Below are 21811 nucleotides of genomic sequence, written 5' to 3' on the forward strand. Positions count from 1 at the left end.
TTCCACCGGGCGCGCCGCGGAACGTTTCAGCAGCGTCCCAGGAGCGTTGTGCCGCGCCGCGCCGCTATCTTTCCGTCCAATTCAAATTTTGCCGCGAGCCGCTGCTAAACCGCGTCAATTTCGACAGAGCAGGTCGAGCCGGGCAGGAAGTGAAAAGTAAAAGCCATAAAGCATCCGGTCAATTTTCAAAATAAAACACAATATTCAGCTCATGTAACTTCACATCAACATTATTACGTCATGACCGGTGGCACCAGGTCAGCAGTCAATCAATCAGAGGGTCGGCAACATGGACGACGAGAGACTCATTGTCGAAGTTCAGCAACTTGAAGTCATTTATGTACCAAATCATCCTTTTTATAAGGAAAATGTCAGAAAGGACAAAGCGTGGCATTTAATTGCAATAGTTTTGGGAGTGGAAGGTGAGTACATTAGGTTTAGGATTATCGCGTGATGTCGTGATCTCGCGTGAATACGGCTGGCTCGCAAGGCAGCGCTATGCTGGCGTTACGCTACATGCCCACTGCACCGTCAGTCAACGGACGTGGGAAGGCGTGGCTGACTGATGGGGGAGTAGTCTTTGCAGAGGCATCCGTCAGCCAATCAAATCGCTTCGCCGGGTTCTTCCCGCCTCTTCCTGCTTGTTGCAATGCAAGATGACCCGCTTTCCCGCTTTCCAGTATCGTCAGAGCCCGAGTCGCGTCACAGTGCTTAAATTTGCATACGCGATCTGATTGGATGACGGATCCGTCGCTGCCGAAAAAGTTGAACATTTTTCAACTTTCTGACGGAGCCGAAGGCTCCAACGGAACGGACGGATCCACAATGCATTGCGCGTCCGTCCCCATTCAAAGTAAATGGGGATCAGTCAACGGACGGAGGTAGTGGGCACGGGGCCTTACGCGCCCGTTAGGAATGGACGCAGGGCAGAGGACGCAGCCGTTCCGCGGCGCAGCCGTTCCGCGGCGCGTACGCGTCCGGTGGAATCCCGGTGTAAGATGGCGATGCGCATAAACCAAGAGAATTGGATGCAGTTGGAATAACTGAGGTCTGCCCGGATGCTACTTCCATGGGTAGAACAGAGGTGGTGGTGGTGGGTTCCTGAATCCTCGCCAGACTTCCGAGTCGAAAAGTCGAAGATCTCACAGCTTTATTGCGGCATTTCTCGAAGGCACGCCCCCTTTTTGTCTTCATCTTTCGAAAATCTGAGAGTAGACCGATAGCAGTGATGACGCTATCAGCAAAATGGCTGCGCCCGTGAAGAGATTATTTTTTTTTGTATTTGTACCACGTAGGTCATTTTAATGTTGATTTTAAATGCTCTTACACACTTGATTACATTGCTACTTTATTCCGGTCACCAATTTAAACATTGCATGGTCTTGCTGTGCGTGCAATACAATGCAAAGTTGTGTTGTTTGTTTTCGGGCTGGTTTGCTAAAGAGGCTAATGTAGCTAACAATCAACAACGACTAGCCAATTTCATGACACAATCACAAAGACGAACAGGAACGCTATGAATGCTCCGAGACCGGAAGTGACGTGAAACGTGCAACTCGGAATGCTGGTGTCCGAGGATTCAGGAACACACCATTGTACCTGCAAGGCTAGCCTTCTGTTTCAAAAGCAAGTTAGTGTTTTAGCTTCTTATCACAGAGTGATAAGAAGCAAGAAAGTGATAAGAAGGTGGAAGAACAAGATAATTGTTGTGTTCCCAATTCCCATACATGTTAACCAGAAGAGACTAACTGCCTCCAGACAAATAATGATTTAGGCCACTCAGCCCTGGGACCAGGAGAGACTAAGGGCGCACTCACACTAGGCCATCTGTATCGTAAAGTATGTTTGCCCCCTAAAGTCTAGAGCGTTTGGCTAGTGTGAGCACACCATCCGTACTCAATTACAGTTCAATTCCGTGGCCTGAGTACACTTCAGAGAGGTGTGCTCAGGCCACGGTAAAGATGCAAATTATTCTTAAGAGGTCTCCGTGCTTAGTAACCACAAGATGTGGCCACAATGCAGAGTCTGAACTTCATCTGAGAGGCCTTTGTAGACTGGTGTGGACCTCTTACACCATTCCGCAGTGTCGCTGAATGTGGTGAGAGTAGGCCTAAGGAAGGCCCTCGTTTCAATCATGGCCTCTGATGTGGTGCTCTGTGTAGTGGGGGAGATCGGCTTCATGCTTGCCAACCCTATGGTCAAGAGCCTCCAAAAACATGGCCCCTGCTCCTGCAGCAACAGCAGTATCCCATGCCTCCTCTCTCTGCCTGCATCCCCTCCTCATCTGCAGCCTTGCCATTCACAGAGGCGTGCCTCTTGAACGTCTGGTCCAAGCAGGTAGCAATCTGCAGGTTTTTCTATTTGCTCTACCCTGCTAATTCACTCGGTTCTCTCAGCCAACAGGTTGTCCACTAGTTTTCAAACTGGTTCATGTTGGAATGGTTTCCTTTGCTTCTGGGCAACAAGTCCCTTTGCCATCAATATGACTTTAGAGGCAGTCAAAAACCCGTGAAATTTGACAATTATTCAAATGTTGCTTCATGTAACAGTTACAAGAGTGCAATATAACAAAGAAACTGTTATTTTTAAATAATAACAATATAATAGAATAGACTGTTTTCCAAATGTAGGACAATTAAGTTTTGCAATAACATACCTCTCAGCACTCACATCACATCAACATCACAACATCACATGTTGCCCCGAAATGTCCCATTCATCGGTGGACAGTGCTGAGAGTGGAAGTGCCATGGTAGCCATGATTGGATCTTTGACTTCTTTAAATCTCTTCAACATATGGAATGTTGAATTCCATCTAGTAGCCATATCCTGCTTTAAGCATAATTGGCCCTGCCCCATCTGTTGCTTAGCTTAGCTGTTGCAACTGAGCTTCTGTGGACATATTGCACAACAGCTTATATCTTTTGCTTTGTATGTTTTACCTCCTTGAAGGCAGCTCTCACAATCACGTTAAGCACACGTGTAAAGCATGGTATGGGGCCCCAGTGGAGGTGGTCTCTCAGGCCCGCCACAATGTTACTGGCATTGTCTGTAACACAGACGACCACTTTGTAATGCACATCCCATTCAGTGGTAACCCGGGTCAGTTCCCTGGCAAGGTAAGCAGCAGGGTGTCTGTCTGTTAAACAAAACAATCTGGGAGGAAGGTCAGTTGAAGGTCCTCAATGAAATGACAGAAATCTGTTGACAGCAGTCTGTGGTCAGACCAGCAGTCTGTTGACAGACTAGCAGTCTGTGATCAGACCAGCAGTCTGTGGTCAGACCAGCAGTCTGGTCAGACAGAGAGCAGAAGCACACTTCCTCCGGTCAGCTAACTCCGGAGCTGACCATACAACCTGGGTATCAGAATTTCTGAAAGTGTCTTTCTACGTAACAAATTGTATGATGGGTCCAATGCCTTTGAATAATTCCTAAAGACCCTGTCCTCGACAATAAAGAAGGGCTTGAAATCTGAGGCAGGAGCTATTTCAGTGTCATCATCATCCTTTGTTTTTCTAATTTGTGCTAATAGCACAGTTGGATGATTAAGGTTAAGGTGTCTCCTCATATTTGATGTACTTCCTCCTTGATAAGAGCAGTAACTCTTGCATATTTAGCATTTTGCCTTTGAAGCTGCCATTTCTTCAAAGTGAGTCCAAATATCCCTCCTCTTCCTTGTTTGGCTCATTCTCTTGAACTCTTCAGGTCCCTATGCCTGAGACTCTCAGGAGGTGGTGTAAGGAGCAATTGTTGAGGGGGGGGGGGGGGGGGTGGAAGGAGCAATTGTTGACGAGGGAGAAATTGTTGACGGGGGGGGGGCGCTATGGTAGTACTATGGGCTGGTAGTAAAATAAAAAAAAATATATATATATTTTTTTTTGTGGGCCCCCCCTGGGCTGTGGGCCCCTAGAATCGTCATCACCTTTCACCCCTTATCGACGGCCCTGAGAATAACTATATGATTGTAACCACTAATTAAAAAAAAAATTGGCCATTTATTTATATCATAGCTTGTATAATCTAAGAAATAATACAAAAAAGAATGATGCCGCGTAGGAAAAAATCTCGTAGTAAGAAGCTAGAATATTTCGCTACTATTTTAATTCATTGATAACTAAGAAAAGATTACAAAGATGGAATGTGAACAAAAGATATCTTACATGTCCATGTAAGATAGAAATATGTGGTATAACAGTTGTATGGCCATAAGATGGAGCTAGAGTTTTATGAATTATGTCATAATTTAGCTGTTTAACAGACGCAAGACCACAAGGTGGAGCAAGAGCGTAAACTCCGCCAAAGGAGGGGTCAGAAGAAGAGTAAAAACGAGAGTGCTTTGATTTAATTTTTGAGTTGCTCCATGAACAAGCTTAGTTGATTGTACTATGTTGAACTTTCAGTAAACCTAGCCTCATTTAATTCTCTTCTTGTCTGCGTTTATTGAATTAAAGTGATCGGTCGCCTATGATCTGGTACGCATCTGTAAACATGTTTTACCTCAGTAGTATCTGTTCACAACAAACAAGTCTTTAAAGGATAAACAGCTTTTACTTATCATCGCCACTCTACCTCCATCAGGTCGACCTGATCTTTTCAGCCTCTCCCACTGTCCTTCCAGATTCTTACGCTCACCCTGCAGCTTCTAAACTGCAGCTCTGCCATCAAATGTCAGCAAGCATTTGCTGAGCTCTTAAAGGACTGACTTGGGTAGAGAACTGGAATCCACCTGGGAAGTCTCTGGGGTCCAGAAGACCAAGGTCTGCCTAATGTATGATGGTGCTCTTAGTGACTGTCCATGTGTCTCAGTGACTGTGTCCATGTGACTCTTCAGCCATCTCACCTGGTGGTTTTCTACTTTCTTGGTACTTTCCTTGACAATGTGGCCACCACTTCCATCTCTGCCACCTGCTTCTGAACCTGCTCCAATTCGTGGATCACCAAAACATCCTAAAACCTTCTGAAGGGCAGCATTCTTTTCTCGCTAGTGAGTTTCCCCAATTGGAGAGAGGCGTCAGCGGCTTCAATGACTTCAACAGCTTCACTATCATCACAGTCGGGGTCGGCTTAGGTTCTATCACTTGGTCTATCACCAACCCGGAAGGGTAGTGGCACTGTTGCTCTCTTCGCTAACAACACTTGCAGGAACATTACGACTCTATCTGGTGCAGAAGTACTAAAAAACGACTATTAGTACATTAATTTCATGAATGTACTTTTTATATATTTAATGTAATGTTTATATATATATATATATATATATATATATATATATATATATATATATATATATATATACATATATATATATATATATATATGGATGGTAACATGACATCGTCTTTGCATAGGATCGTATGCATGTGACCTAATAACTGCTTATTTTTTCTTTCATCTGAAACTACTATTGAATAGATGCTGAGTGAAGAAAAAGTGTGGGTGTGTTTGCGTGCGAGCGTGCGTGCGTGTATGTGTGTAAGGTTGTTCATACATGTGTACACTAAGGGTCCCATGCCACTAAGAATGAAGGCATGTCTGCAATCGTAATGTGGAATGCATAGTTACATATTCTAATCTTCATGATCTACATAATTATTAGTGACTATACAGACAGATGTGTATTATGAGTTTACAGGCCCGATCTTATTTAGTTTTTGTGTTGAATCCAAAAACGTCTACAGGGATTGTACATTGTGACGTCACTTTGCAATTACTGCCTCCGTTTTGGCAGTATAGGAGCATAGGAATATTATTGGTATTAATTGTGTTTTGGTCATCGGTTAGTAATTATTTGTAATTATTTGTCATTGTTAGGAGATGTTGTTTTGTTTGAAACTGCCAAAGGGTTTACTCTGGCAGTTTTTTGATACTACTAGCATAACATTTTAGCCCCGGATATTTTCTGTGCTAATTAACCTGAAACCTGCCTTTCGACTGCTTAGTAACATTACCGTTACATGAGGAGCCTGAGGGTTAACGTTGTTAACGTTGACATCACTGCCACTGCCGTTTTGCCTTTACGTTAGTCCTTTTGGGTTGCAGTGTTTCTGACTGAGAAGGTTCCAATTCAGGTGTAGAGGTGGAAGTGAGATATACGATTAAGCCAGCGGTCCATGTTTGCATACCTTAAAGTTCACATAATTAAAGCCAGTCTGCACAAGGTTTCCCACAAGAAAAAAGTATAGGGGAGTGGGGAAATGCTTCAGCAGTGTCAAGCAGTGGCGATGGGCAGTACCCTAAAATTGTAATAGTCTTATCATCATTCAGAGTACACTCAAATTCTTGCAGTCAAACAATCATCGGTTAAAAAATGAATATATGTGCATGCAAAATTGCTCTAAAGAAATGTGTCCCTCTGTGTTGTAGGAACCATGGCTCAGGTGGTCAGACCTGTTTTCTGGCTGTGGTTGCTGATGTGCTGCTGGAGTCTTGCCATTGCAAGACCGGGAAAGAAAGGGAAAAAGGGGAAGCAGGTTGTGTGCCCAGCGTAAGTATTCACATGAGTAATATACAAATGTCTCCACACACAAGAAGCATGCACGTATGCAATTACTTCTTAATCAGAATGTGATTGATCATAATCCAATACAAAGGCAGTTGAAAATTCAGACCATGCACCTACTCTCTTTCCAATTTATTTTTTTGTTTCAGGGACATTGCACACTAATCAACAGTCAAATTGTAAGTGAGCCAGAGTTAGCCTAAGATGCTAGATTACATATTTTATTTAACAGCATAAAGCACAGACATGCAGCACAAACATATACAGCAGCATAAAGCATAGACACAGCACCAACACATTAATTTAGACACTAACATGCACAGCACGAGACAGGAGCACAAGACAGGACAGGAGCACAAAAGAGACAAGCAAGCAGGACACGACAGTTTAAAAGTCCAAAAGTTTATGAGCTTACTTTGAGAGATGTATGTGAAGATATGAAGTACTTTTTGACAAACAATTTGATTGACAATTTTTTTGGTAGTTCTGTACTGGATACATCCCTCTGTAATGGGTAATGTGTAGCAATATTTTTGGTAAAGGATGTAAAGTGATTTAAATGGCATTTCTATTATTAATGACACATTAATGGATTTTTAGACAGCTGTCCGCAGAAGAGTTGGCCGGAGTTCCTGCAAATTCTACATCAAACATCCTCAATCGCCTAATGGTCAGTTACGACCCAAGAATCAGGCCTAATTTCAAAGGTAATTAATCCCTATGTGGAAATTCATTCTTTGCATTTATCAAAACCTTTGCTAGGAGTTGGAAGCAGTGGGCTGCTTTTCTAACAGGGCAGTGACCTCGTTATATTTTTAAGTGCTGGTCTCCAATTAATCTCCTAACCTTTAAAATAAGAAATTTGTATTTGATGCAAAATGTTTGTTTACTTTATTCTAAGGATTACCACTGCCGGGAGCTGTATGTTGTGTAACCTCAGTGCTCTACAAAGTTCAAATTACAGCCATTAATTGTGTATTGCCAAATAATAGCGCATTCCCAGTAATATGAATAACATGACCATGTTATCAATAACCACTACAGCCCAATGAACAGGCAACAATAAATAATGATAAAAAAAAATCACATGTATATATATATATATATATATATATATATATATATATATATATATATATATATATATATATATATATATATTATCACTGTCAATTGAGTAAATGTTTACTAATAAATCGCAATTGCTGTGATTAATCAGGATTAATCACTTATTTTCTTTTTAAGATTGAAGCTTTAATACCGTTAATGGATATTTAAATGTAAAATGATGATTAATCTAGAATCATCACAAAGGAAGTATATAAATTAAAATACTGTGAGAGCGACGTGCTAGGCTTTCTCAAGCATGTTCATCCTCAGTGCCCTCTGCCCTCTGATTTCTCTCACTCCATTGTCTTCTACTATGCTAAATATGCAGCAATTCGTAGCTTTCCAGTTAGCCAAAGCATACTTTACCTTTTCACTTACATCTTTTGTTTTGCCGAGCACCACACTTCAGTGATTTAGTGATCGTGAAGCCCAGTAGTTTCCATAGGGTGTTTTGCTTTGAGCTGATATTTGTGCAGATTACTTTTGTTTTCTCCAAAGGTCCGTCAGGCAACTTTATAAATGAAAACCTTGCACCTAAAACTCCTTCCTACTTTAGGCTTTTCAACTTCATATCCAACCATATATATTGTTCCATACTAAAAGTAACCTAAATTGTTCAAGGAGAATGCATCAGTTTGTTCATGTTTTTCTGTTAGGCATCCCAGTGGAATCCGGAGTGAACATCTTTATAAACAGCTTTGGCTCAATTCAGGAAGCCACCATGGTAATATCTCAGCCCCTCTTCTTTCACACACACTCAAACAGAATCAGTCACAAATGTTTGTCTTATTAAACTTTGCCTCCGTCTGTTCCAATTTCTAGGACTATAGAGTGAATATATTTCTCCGTCAGAGGTGGAATGATCCCCGGTTGCGTCTTCCAACTGACTTCAAGAGTGACTCCTTAACTGTTGATCCCAAGATGTTTCAGTGTTTGTGGAAGCCTGATCTTTTCTTTGCCAACGAGAAAAATGCGAACTTCCATGATGTGACTCAGGACAACATACTTCTATTCATATTCAGAAATGGAGACGTTTTGATTAGTATGAGGTATGAAGTCACACAGAAAACTATTTATGGAAATGCAGTTAATATTTACTTAAAAACAGAAGCAAACATACACAGACACTCACAAAAACACTAAATATCCGTCACTCCAGAAAAATGCGGCGTTTTTTTGTGGTTGTTACGGCCAAAAATCCTTGATTATGCAGCACGTTTTCTAAAAAATGCGATGAAATATGCGGCATATTTATGCAATTTTATGCGATGAAATTGCGGGAACTTCCAAAAATTGCGGGAACTTGCGGAATAATGCGGGACCTTGCGAAAAATGCAGCTTTTCGCTAACGTTGACGTCGCGCAATTACGTCACTTCATAACGTGCTGCTCTTGAGATGTAAACGCAATTTTTTTAAACTTTCTGATAAGATATATGTGATTTTTTTGCAACGAAAATGCGGGGATTATGAAATCATGAAAGCCCTGCATATTTTGTTCGAAAATCTGCAATTTATGAGGTGAAAGTACAGCATATTTGAAAGAATGCGGCCCCCGCATGAATATGCAGACTTTGGCTGATTATGCATTGAATTATGCGATCGCATAATCCCGTTTTTCTGGAGGGACTGAAATGTCATTGGAATACACTGCAGTTAAGGCACACTTACATCCGAGGCATCATCAATTAAAATCCTGTCTATAAAGTGGGGATATAATCTATATTAAAGAAAATGCTGATGCAATCGAATGTGTGTGTTTCTAGGTTGTCTGTAACACTCTCTTGTCCTCTGGATCTAATGCTGTTCCCAATGGATACACAGAAATGCAAAATGCAGTTGGAGAGTTGTGAGTATATATTCATGTATATTCTCTCTCTCTCTCTCTCTCTCTCTCTCTCTCTCTCTCTCTCTCTCTCTCTCTCTCTCTCTCTCTCTCTCTCTCTCTCTCTCTCTCTCTCTCTCTCTCTCTCTCTCTCTCTCTCTCTCTCTCTCTCTCCACACACACACACACACACACACACACACACACACACACACACACATTTAAAATCTTAATTTAGCTCAACAATTTAAACCGCAGAAGCAACATTTGATTATTCCTATACAAGTGACCATGTCAGGGATACAGTAGTAAGGCAGAAAGCATATTTCTGGGTACTTTGAGGTAGGGACACACCGCATTGAGTGGTAGCATGTCCTTGTAGCTCCACAAACGCAAACTGTGTGTTTGTAGCCAATTAAGGTTGTTTTACACTGTTATGAATACAATTGTGGGTGAAAAAGTGTGTAACAGATCTGGACTTCAACACCCCGTCCCGGCTGAGTTGAAGAAGCCATTCTGCAGATGTAGAGCAATATCAAGGAGGCTCACAGTGCTTTAGCTCTACCCCCACTTGGCAGATCAGATCTGGTCTTAATTCAGTCTTGCTATAAACCCTGTGTTTATCGAATGTCTGCGACGACCTGCTCATTCAGAAGGTGGTCTCCAGCGAGAGGTTTATGGACTCTTTGGATGCACAGATTGGAACTTCCTGCGAGGGTCACAGGGTAACAGTATGGACACTGACATAGACAGAATGGTTGACTCTGGACACTAGTTGACTAGGGTTTTACCAGCAAGGACTGTACTAGCAATGGCTACAGGTCACCCCACTACTTCCTGAGCTAAACCGACTCCCAATAACAAACCCTGGATTACGTCTTACATCAAGACACTCCTCAACCAGAAAATTGAGGCCTTCAGGGATGGAGACGGAGAGAAGCTCAATCGCGTGCAACATGAGCTGAAGGGGTCATTAAAGCAGCATTGAAGCATAAAAAGTAGAGAGGTTGATGCAGTACCACAACACCAGAGTGGTGTTGAGGGTAATGAGGACCATCACAGCATCACAGCAGCAGGTGATGTGGACAAGGCCAATGAGTTTTACAACAGGCTTTAGACGGTGGCCAATGTCTGCCCTGCCCTAGCCTCAGCCATTCACCCTCCCATCATTTCAGCTGCAGCACCCCTACTCCTTCTCCAACACGCATGTGCACCAGCATCACTGCAGCTGCAAGGCCCCCCAGACCTGGGCCCCCTCCCCTGCCGATCAATTTGACACACTAACCGGTTCCAGCTAAATGGGAGCAGTATCGAAGCAAAGGGATTTAACCGCAGTATGGTACTCTGACCAACCAAATACAAAGACATATTTGGGTGCGCATCTGGATCACAAGCTGGACTGGTCCATGAACACAGATGCGCTCTACCGAAAGGGACAGAGCCAGCTCCTTTTTCCTAGGAGCTGGCTTAGGTCTGTAGGACGTGTGCAGTAAAATGCTGCCCATGTTTTACAAGTCGGTGGGGGCCAGCATCCTCTCTTATTCTGCGGTCTGCTCGGGAGGCAGCATGAAAGACAAGGACACTGCGGCTGGACAAGCTGGTGAAAAAGGAAGTTGGACACACTGGGAAATGTGGTGGAGAGATGAATGTGGTGGTGTGCGGTGCAGGCCATCCTGGGCAATGTCAGTCCTCTCCTCGTCATCATCCTGCCAGATCAGAGGAGCAGCCACAGTGGACGGTTCATCCCGCTGCGCTGCAGGACTGAAGAGTTTATGAGCTGGGCTGCTGGGTGCAGCTCCCTCTCTCTCTCTTTTTCTCTCTATTTTTGTTTGTCTTTTTTCAACTTGATGATAACCCAGTTGTAACACATCAACAACAGGCTAAAAAGGGAACAAGGCAATATATTGGAATGACACGATTGCATGTTCCTGGTGTTTTGGGTTGAGATGGAACGGTTGGTTGATCCAGAGTGGCAGCACCACTGATGGCCACTGTTGTACCATGGATTCCATTTAGTTGGTGCTGTCTCTTTTTTTCATTCTTGCTGAGTAACTCTTCTCTTGGCCTCAATTCAAAAAATCTGTACCACTTTCAGATTGCTCAATGTTTAAATCCCTTATGAAATCTACGGGTCATCTCAGGATGACGGGGTTGGACAGCTTCTCCACTCCATTCATTCTGTTCTTGTTGAACATTGTAGGGGGTGTGGTTGGGACAGTCCTGTCTAGGGCTTGTCTGAATCCTATCGGGCTCTTGGAGTGGTGCCTACTACACTGTATGCCAAGCTCTCCAGGGGTTGCTGCTATAAGTCTCTCAGCTGAAGTCCAAATTAGGAAAGCATGAATCTCCTCTCATGTCTGTCCTAGTTTCCTCTTTCCTGTTTGGTAAACCTCAAATGCTTCCCCGTTTACACACAATCTTGTTTATATTTTGATGCAGACTTTGTTTAATTATTTTTGGATGCAGAATTTTAAAGGGTTGAGGGTGTGTGGGATATGGTGTCTTAATATTTATCATCCATTAACGCTAGTCAATAGACAGTTTAGCGTAATGCTGGCTCCCCTCTTTCTTAACTAGATTGGATAAATGCCTGTATAAATGCTTTTAAGGGCATTTGTTAGTATATCCTATAGCCATGGCCAGTATTATTTCAACAATCTTTGGAGGTTATGCCAAACTCTGAGCTAATTAAATAGGTCTGTGATGTCTTGGGGTTTGTGGGGTCTCTCTACACGGTTAATAAGTATTTTTCTAGCCAAAAATGTGTGTACATTTGGTATATTCTTACAGTTTACACTTACATTTTGCAATAAGGGTACAATAATGAATTAATCAACATTAGTTAGGGCAGAAATTAGGATTAACAATTAACATAGTTAACATGAGCAACATTAGTAAATGATAACTAGACCATTAATGAACTGTTAATTACTGTCATACATTGGTAGAACAGCTTTTGTTCCACCCAACACAACATTTTCAGCAAATTATATGATTAGATGGGTCTTTTTCTATGAGTTTCTCTCTCACTCCATTTGACTTTATAGAACTGGAATAGTTTTTCATCTATCTCTAGGAATGTCTGTTGGTCAACAAGTTTAATCTAGCCATTAAAACCTCACCCTTCATAAGTATCAAACCGTTCTTGTTATGCTTACGTTCACATACAACCGTGGTGTAGCACTGTGGAAGTGTTCCCCCAGCCTTTTACCCTGTCAAGTTCACAAGGACCCTGATCCTTGCTCATAAACTGGTCAGTCCAATCCGTGTTGGCCATTAGCCTCGCCCTTTCCCCCTCCATGTCTGCTCTGTGGTGGCTGATCTGCTGCACGCTGCTCACGCTCTCTTCCTGCAGATGGCTGACATGATATGATATACTGATTGATTCCTTTGGGAAATTCATCATCTGCTTTTAACCTTCCCAGCTAGGATTAGTGGGCTGCCAAGGGTAACGCCAGGAAAACATCTCCAAATGAAGTACCCTCGCCTGGATAAGGAGTCAGGGCAGGCGTGTTAACATCCATGTTTTTTCTGGTGTGGATGGAAACAAGGTCACCCGGAGGAAACCAATGTTAACACAGGTAGAATCTGCAAAGTCCACACAGATAGGTCCACCCTTCTGGATTGAATCCAGGACCTAATTGCTGTCAGGTCACTGTGCAACTGTGCCACCCACCTGGCGCCCTCTTCAGCTTCTCTCACCCTCGATCCAGCCATGTCTAGAGTGAGGTCTTTTGTGAGCTTTAGCCTTTTTGAGAGCTCCTTATTCCGAATGTCCTCTATGAGTCTGCGCTGATGTTCTAATATTTTCGGTCAGTACAAAACCACCGTTTTTGGGCAGCTCCTATGGTGGTCTGATAAATGTTTCAGCTCTCTCACCAGGATTCTGGACTCGCTGATGGATTGTGCATTAGGACAAAAAGTGCTCATTGTACATCTTGAGAACAAGGCAAGGTATAAAGAAAACATAATAGAATAATGAGCCGTTTTTATTGGCCGTCAGAAGATGAGTCCCAGAACGTTGTAATATTTTTTTATTTATCATAAGCAGTGTTTTTGAGTAGTATTCCTCTTGTTTTTATTATCATATTTGGCGTGTTTGGCAGGTAAACTACATTCATAGACAGTATTGATTAACCGTGTTAGGATAGATTGAACTTGAACACTTAGGGCCCTATCTTGCATCCGGCGCAAGTGACTTAGTCACTGGCGCATGTGTCGTTGCTAGTTTACAACTGGCGCAGAGCGTTCTTTTCCCACCAGCGCCACTCGCAGGTAAATTAGGGATTGATCATGCGCCCCAAGGGGCGGTTCGGCGGAAGGAGGAGGCGTGTTCTGGCGCAAACGGTATTTTGCCGTCTCTGAATACCATTGCGCTACTGACCAGGAAATACCTGGTTTAAAGTCAGTGGCGCGTTGTTCAGATGCTATTTTAAGGGCGCATGCATACATGCGCATGCGATGCATACGGATTGCTTGCACCTCGCGCATACACTTTGCTTCTCTCATCTACCTAGCCGCACATTCTTGGTAAATTATTTGGGAAAGAACAGCTGATGCAGCGGTAATAAGTTGTAGCCTACTTTTAAATCAATGCATCTGCAAACACCGTACAGCAAACACATATTTTCTTGACACAGACATCGTGTAGGCCTACATGCCCATAACTTTTAGGATTGATGAGTAGGCCTATTTGATCGTGAAAAACATTGTTTAACCGCGAGTGAGTGTTAAAAAGATTGAATGAATGCGGGTGCGCGTGTGTGCTCTGTTTAAACACACGCAAACTAAACACTCTCATCATCATCTCATCTTCGTCCGCTTATCCGGGGTCGGGTCGCGGGGGGAGCAGCTCAAGCAGGGGGCCCCAGACTTCCCTTTCCCGGGCCACATTGACCAGCTCTGACGGGGGGATCCCGAGGCGTTCCCAAGCCAGTGTTGAGATAATCTCTCCACCTAGTCCTGGGTCTTCCCCGAGGTCTCCTCCCCACTGGACGTGCCTGAAACACCTCCCAAGGAAGGCGCCCAGTGGGCATCGTTACCAGATGCCCGAACCACCTCAGCTGACTAATTTTTAAGTAAAGGAGCAGCGGCTCTAATCCGAGTTCCTCACGGATGGCTGAGCTTCTCACCCTATCCCTAAGGGAGACGCCAGCCACCCTTCTGAGAAAACTCAGTACCCGCGATCTCGTCCTTTCGGTCATCACCCAACCCTCATGACCATAGGTGAGGATAGGAACGAAGATCGACCGGTTGATCGAGAGCAATGCCTTGCGGCTCAGCTCTTTTCGTAACAACGGTGCGGTAAAGCGAACGCAATACCTGCTCCGATTCTCCGGCCAATCTCACGCTCCATAGTTCCCTCACTCGCGAACAAGACCCCGAGGTACTTGAACTCCTTCACTTGGGCAAACTAAACACGTAACGCATAATACAATCAATGCCAATGTCTATTACCGCGGGGACACATGCATATTAGGATAGCATACAATACTGATAAGAAACAACGTTTATGTATTGCGTATATCATTAAATAGAACCACAGTTACCGCATATCATATGTTATAGCCTATCATACGTTTTCTTTGCCGAAATTTATTTGAGGACTCAGTATTTCTGAAGTTGTGGAAGAAAACCCCTTATTCCATGTGTGATTTAGGCCATATTATTTGGCAATAAACTAAGCCATTTGCAGTTTGAAATTCATGTGCATCTGTCTCATCGGAGACTGCAGACACGCTGTCAAAATATCAACTCGTCCGATTCAAATGCGCTCATGGCTCTTAAAGGGGATGGGAGCTGGCACTCTCATTGGTTTGTTGCACGTTACGCCCAAACCACACCTACGGGTAATTAGGCTGCTTCAGACCAACCCTTTTGACACTTGCGCCGCGGCGCAAGCGTCATTTATCCGCCTGTAAAATAGCGATAGCGCCGTAGAACCGCCCACAAAGCTACTTGCGCTTTGCGCTTCCCACTTGCGTTTCAGACCGTTAAAATAGGGCCCTTAATGTTAGACGGAGTAAACAGAGACCTTGTTTATAGCATTTTGTCAAGGGGTCCCACCAGGTTCAATATTGATGAGCCATAACAAGCAAAATTAATCTACTTGTTCGCTCAGATATAGATAAAAGGTTAACGGCTGAAGACATTACTACATTGTGTCCCAAACTTTTATTTTGAAATGGCTCACAATGGCTCATCAACACCTCATGTTGAAGTTGGGGCCTGTTAATTGAATACACACAATGTACACACTGACAAAATTTATGATTGAAGTTTAAATGAACTGTAACAGCTTAATTTTGAACACTATGCGATAAAAAAAAGTCATTGTTTTTGGGCTAAGAGTTCTTATCCGCATGGTTTTGATTATCATATCCATTTTGATTCTTCTTTTTCTTTTTACCGTCATGTATGAGCGATGTATTAAAACGGCCCACACACTGTCGTATAATACATTATGGTGTCCCTCTTTCTGTTCTGAGGTTGAAGAGCATTCTAAAAATAATGCTACAGGAATTAGGAGCAGAGTGGAACATTCACAAACTTGTTTGTAACAGAGACAAACTGGAATAGTCTACCATGTTGACAAAACTTTAAGACATACCAAGTTTAAAACAAAACCAATGATTTTGTTGATTGTTTTTGTTGCTTTAACCTCATGGGAAATTTTAATAAAAATGCTACGGTTAATTTTATGATGTGTTTTCTTTTTCTAGTTGGTTATACGACAAGTGATCTAGTTTTCAAGTGGCAGTCAGATCCTGTTCAGATGGATGAAATTGCATTGCCACAGTTTGACATCAAACAAGAAGATATTAGATATGGAAACTGCACAAAATTCTATAAAGGAACAGGTAAGTAATTATATTTTAGTATGCCTTTAATACATAACATTGTGATAAAATGTTTGCCTTAAATAGAGAAAATGTATCAAAATATACAATATGTTTGTGACAGACTCTCATTGGTCTTTTTGCCCCTTGGCAGTCAGACTTGGGTCGGAGATATAGGTGATCATTGTAAGCATTGCTACTTTGGTGCATTGTTATTCTTAAAACAATCAAAAGCACATCCATGGCCATTTTCTTTCGGTTCACCTCTTTGATGGAAGAAGAGCCAAGTCCCATAGCCTAACAAGTACTAACAGTGGATGCCAGGTCTGCCTACTTGATATTAGGGACTGCAATGACTGCTCTGTGTATGGTTATGGATTATGTAAATTAAGCTACCAAAGTGTTAAACAAGGGTTAAATTAAACAGCTTAATGACCTGATTTATGCCATGCCCATAGCCATTGCTTTAAATAGCTTTTAACACAGAAGAGACCTAAGGCAAAAATCAACTGGGGGTTGTGTCTATGCCTGCTAGGGCTAAGGACTTCCACGGTTCAGCCTTTATTCCTGGCCTGCTTGCACATGAGGCTGGTGCCGCAATGTCTCCTTGGCTTGGGCAAAATATTAAATGACTCTCAAATATAGTGAATGAGAGCTGTTTGTAGAAGTGCTCTTATGTTGGGTTACCCAAGGGTTACCACGATTCTGAGTGAAGAGACCACCATAAATAAATATTTTACTGTTTATTTGTAAAATTACAATCTTCTGTTGGACCGTCATGTTTCCACCATGTTCATGTTTTACTAAAGCAAATCTCTATATTCACAGGATACTACACCTGTGTTGAGGTGATCTTCACATTGCGTCGGCAAGTTGGCTTTTATTTGATGGGTGTCTATGCTCCCACTTTGTTAATTGTCGTGTTGTCCTGGTTGTCATTCTGGATCAATCCTGACGCCTCAGCCGCTAGGGTCCCATTAGGTAAGAAATTAATCAAAGATAAGCAGCCATGTAATTGAATACAATGCAATGAAATAGATCCCAGAATAAAAAATGTATTACAAAATAGAATATACCCATCACATGTTATTTTCCCCATACATTAATTAAGTTAAAATGCATTGTTTGACCATACATTTTGAATGGATTTATGCCTGAACTTTGTAAATCTGAGGAATGTCGTGACTTTCTTAGAAAATTTAAAAAAGGATGCATATCATTAATACCACAAAATACCAATATACCACAGATGATCACAGAGGATCACAAGTAAGAGATAATCCACGACTAGGTGGGCTTTGATCTAAATAAAGGCCATTTGCGGGGCTCACCCCCTATTGCATTAATTCTTGTAGCAAATCTAGGGGGAGATTATCCTATTTATACCACAGCCTCTTGTAAATCGTTATCATGTATGGGGGATATTTCGTATTTTTGATTCTGTCTCCAAATAAAAACAGGTCGTTTGCAGTATTTCTTAGGTCTAATCTTAACCAGAGATATATGGGTCCGGCTAATCAAGCCCCAAATTAACATGAGATTCATACAGAATAAAAACATTGCCTTACTACTCCAGTAAATGGAGAACATCTTAGTAAATACCTGGCAATGAAAAAGCAGTGTAAACATACTCCCATTTGAGACCTGTTATGCAGACTAATTGAGCGTTCTCAAACATAATAAATACATACACAACAATGCTTTATAGGCTAAATGTTTTTGTCACCAAGTTTTGGTTCCGTTTGCTGAATCAGATCAAAATATTTATTAACTACGTCTGCATATTTCAAAGGCCTTTTCAACTAGCAGCATTGTGTGAGTTCCCCAATGTGAGAAAACCAATGCCCGACAATAGTTACTTTACTTTTAAGGACCGCTTCACATAAAACTCATATTGAAGCAGAATTCTTTATATTTGCTATATTGTTAAATGCTAGTGTCTAATGAATTACCAGGGTTGTTTTTGCAGAACTTTGGCCAGCTGATGTTGAGGAAATCAATGTTTACAACTCTCAGTCAGCACTACATTTCCACTGGCCATGGAATAAGCATGTTTAAATAACATGCTTGTGATCATCTTTTGATGGACCATAATCTTTTGCATATGCCCAATAGGTTCTCAGGAACAAAGGGTTTGGTTGTGAAAGCAATAGATATGGAACATAAATGTACAAATTAAAACATATGTGGTATTTAAATGAATGTACAATGAGAAAAGAACATTATTTGGCTCTTTGGGATTATCTATCTATATCTATCCATCCATGCATCCAGCCATCCACTACCCTTCCATCCACTGTGCTTATCCAACTCATCCATTCTGATGGTGAGTTCATCAAACCATGGACAAGGTAACTGTGAAACCATTGCTGAGCCTTGCTACATAAAAGACTCAGCCGTACAAAGATAATATTATTCATTCATGCTCTCCTATGGCTTCGGGTACTTCTTCTTCCATTCATTCCAATACATATTTTTATCAATTTCCTGTGTTTTGTTATGTAAGGACAATTATAATTTACACTGTACAAAAAAATAATCGATTAACTCTGTTTTTAGGTATTTTATCAGTGCTTTCTCTGTCCAGTGAAAGCATGCTATTGGCATCAGAGCTCCCAAAGGTTTCCTATGTAAAAGCCATCGATATCTGGCTCATCACATGTCTGCTGTTTGGATTTTCTTCACTTGTGGAATACGCTGTGGTTCAGGTACAATTTCACTTGAACATATTCTTGTTTATTATAGTTGAACTTTATCAATACTAGCAACAAAAGTTTGTGTTGGTATTAAATTTCAGGACAATGGTCATTCAGTACGTATACCAAAATACAAAATTATTCCTTGTAAGTCTTGTAAAATCTATTTCCTGTCTATAATTATCTATCCCCAGGTGATGTTAAACAGTCCAAAATTGATTGAGGAGGAGAAAGCAAAAATGGCAACAAAGGAAAAAGCTTTGATTGAGAAAGAAGGAAAGATGGCCCTTAAAGCTAAGAATACAATCAATGGCACTGGTGGCACACCTATACATGTCAGCACACTTCAGGTACATTTCAAGTATTTCAATAAACAAGAAAGTACAATTTGCATCTATCCCAGGCTGGGCAATCTGTCGTAGACTGGGCAGAAATTGAATTCCAAATATGGCTGCGCACTATGGCCGTGCACCATCCGGTATTTTATATTTTATATTGGATTACTGTTCTATGAAGATGTCAATCGCAAACTGCCTACTTCCTCTATTAATTTAGTAACAGGCGAGATGAGAGGTTTGAGATTAGCACACATACCAACAGGTCCGATCTATCAAGGCAAAATAAAACGTCAGTTTGTCAGTTTAGCTGGATAATAAAAAGCTAATCTAGATGTTAACATTAACACCTCAATACATACAGAAGATATGGTAAAAAAAACACTTTCAACAAAATTATTTTCTTTTTCGTTTCTTTCTACAATCTGGATGCATTTCGGGGCCAATTTTTACTTGCTTTTTTCGTTGAGTTTGTTTACCTTTTAACCAACAGCTTCGCCCCAGGCATGAATATTCCTATTGGTTAATATGGATATGTGTATACTGACGTAAAGATATACATTCCAAAACGTAACCTCCCATTTTAGGGGAGGAGCTTGACACATTTTTGCAAATGGGCTGAAAAACCATATGATGTGAAACATCTGCATTTTTCTAATTGTTCATGATGGTACTTTTACTTCCGTCAAAAGCCTACTATTTCCCTTGGTGATACATTTGCACAGAGAAGGATACAATAAAACTGAGATTTCGGTCATTACATTGAAAACAAATGTAGAGACAAATATGGGTATAGGACATCGAAAAAATAAACATATTTTCACATATTGATAGTTTTGATAGCTTTCAGATTTTGTAAATTAAAACATGTAATGTGGCCACGGATAATTTCAACAGGCTACTCGAACATATAACGGATGTTGGCCGAAACCCTGGTCACATTGAAGAGAGTAATTAGCGTTTTATTTGCTGTTGTCTCAATTATTATTATTATCACTATTTTTGGTGGTGGAGTTTTTCTTTTGTGGTCTGTGAAATAAAGTAGTTCTCCATGTAGAAATAATGATATTCCCTCAACATCAGAATTAAGGTTCTGCTTGATTTCAAAACCAAATCAGCCAGAGCCAACCGATTCCTTTAATATAACTTCTTAAATGCATCCTGACATCACCTGACCAATTTGCGACAAGTTTAGACCACAATGCTTCTGGATGCAATTGGTTAGACCTAGAACCAATCAGAGCATTGAAACGTGGTACATCGGCAGCAGCCATCTAGGTTGTCATGGTCTTCTGGGTCATCATATCAAACCGGCCCAATATTAAATAAATGTGTGATCAGTCTTATTACGGCCTGGTCTGCTGGAAATCTGCCTGAACAGGAGGGGAGCCAGACCCCGCCAGAGTAAATAAAACATAAGCTGGGAAATCAGTTAAATGTGAACCCCATTGAAATATATTAGTTCAAAATGTATGTTGTGGAACACAATTCCATATATTTCATATTTTCCTTTGTTTTTCTCATATTTTTCTTTCCCTTGCTTCTGGCAGGTGGTAGAAACTCGGAAGAAAGTTTGCACCTCCAAGTCTGACCTACGCGCCAACGACTTCAGTATTGTGGGATCTTTGCCCCGAGACTTTGAGCTTTCCAACTTTGACTGCTATGGTAAACCTGTGGAGGTGCTGGGAGCCCTTGGTAAATCAAAAAGCAAAGCCAACAAGAAACCCCCCCCACCCAAGCCTGTGATTCCAGCCGCAGCAAAACGGGTTGATCTTTATGCACGAGCTCTCTTCCCCTTTTCATTTCTGTTTTTTAATGTTGTTTACTGGTCCGTCTATCTTTAGAAGGAGGATATATTGTTCTGCTTGTTCTATTAATGAAGGAACATCTCCTTTGGCTATTCAAGAAAATAATATGTTCCATAGACAGTTTTAAAATTATATTTGTACATATATTATGATAATTCTACCTGCCAAACATAATAGTTCATGATTAAGATGAATGCTTTTATCTAAATGGGAAAGCTTTTTTATCAAGGCAGGCATGAACTAATATTTAAATGAAAGATATATACTATATACTCCCTATAATTATGCAGAAAATAAGACAGCATTGTTGTTCGAGTCACCAGAATGTACACATATGACAAAAATGCAAAACAAGTTAAAGTATGTTGAGGTACATAACTTATTTTACCCCAAACCCTTTTGACCCTTTGTTACATATGTATTCATTAAACAGCTGTCAATGTTGCATGGGCACACAACACTATTTAAACCTGTGAAGATCTGTAGGTAATGATACATTTGGTGTGTATACAGCTGATAATATTAGGAAAGCAAATTTTGATGATGATTGTGAGTATCATTTTTGCCGTATCATTCGAGGTGCATTAGGTGAGATTTGTGAGTTGTAAAGAAACAGCAGAAAAGAGAATGGAGGATTTTGAAATTAAACTGAAAGGCATCCCCTCCCCTTGCGTTTCCCCGCATATAAGAAGCGCTGCATT

The 21811-nt window shown here is 41.4% G+C and overlaps 1 protein-coding gene across 1 annotated transcript; it reads left to right on the top strand.

The window, feature by feature from the left end:
- The first annotated feature begins 4251 nt into the window (after window positions 1-4251).
- On the top strand, window positions 4252-21146 carry LOC130379046 (glycine receptor subunit beta-like). The gene is made up of 11 exons (XM_056585623.1): window positions 4252-4472; window positions 6364-6484; window positions 7100-7206; window positions 8266-8333; window positions 8432-8658; window positions 9374-9456; window positions 16155-16292; window positions 17100-17252; window positions 18831-18979; window positions 19162-19317; window positions 20853-21146. Exons 2-11 carry the CDS (start codon window positions 6369-6371, stop codon window positions 21144-21146), a joined length of 1491 nt encoding a protein of 496 aa, XP_056441598.1. The 5' UTR covers window positions 4252-4472; window positions 6364-6368.
- The last annotated feature ends 665 nt before the right edge of the window (window positions 21147-21811 follow it).

This window comes from Gadus chalcogrammus, chromosome 3 (assembly GCF_026213295.1).
Source record: "Gadus chalcogrammus isolate NIFS_2021 chromosome 3, NIFS_Gcha_1.0, whole genome shotgun sequence".
In the NCBI taxonomy this organism is placed as follows: Eukaryota; Metazoa; Chordata; class Actinopteri; order Gadiformes; family Gadidae; genus Gadus; species Gadus chalcogrammus.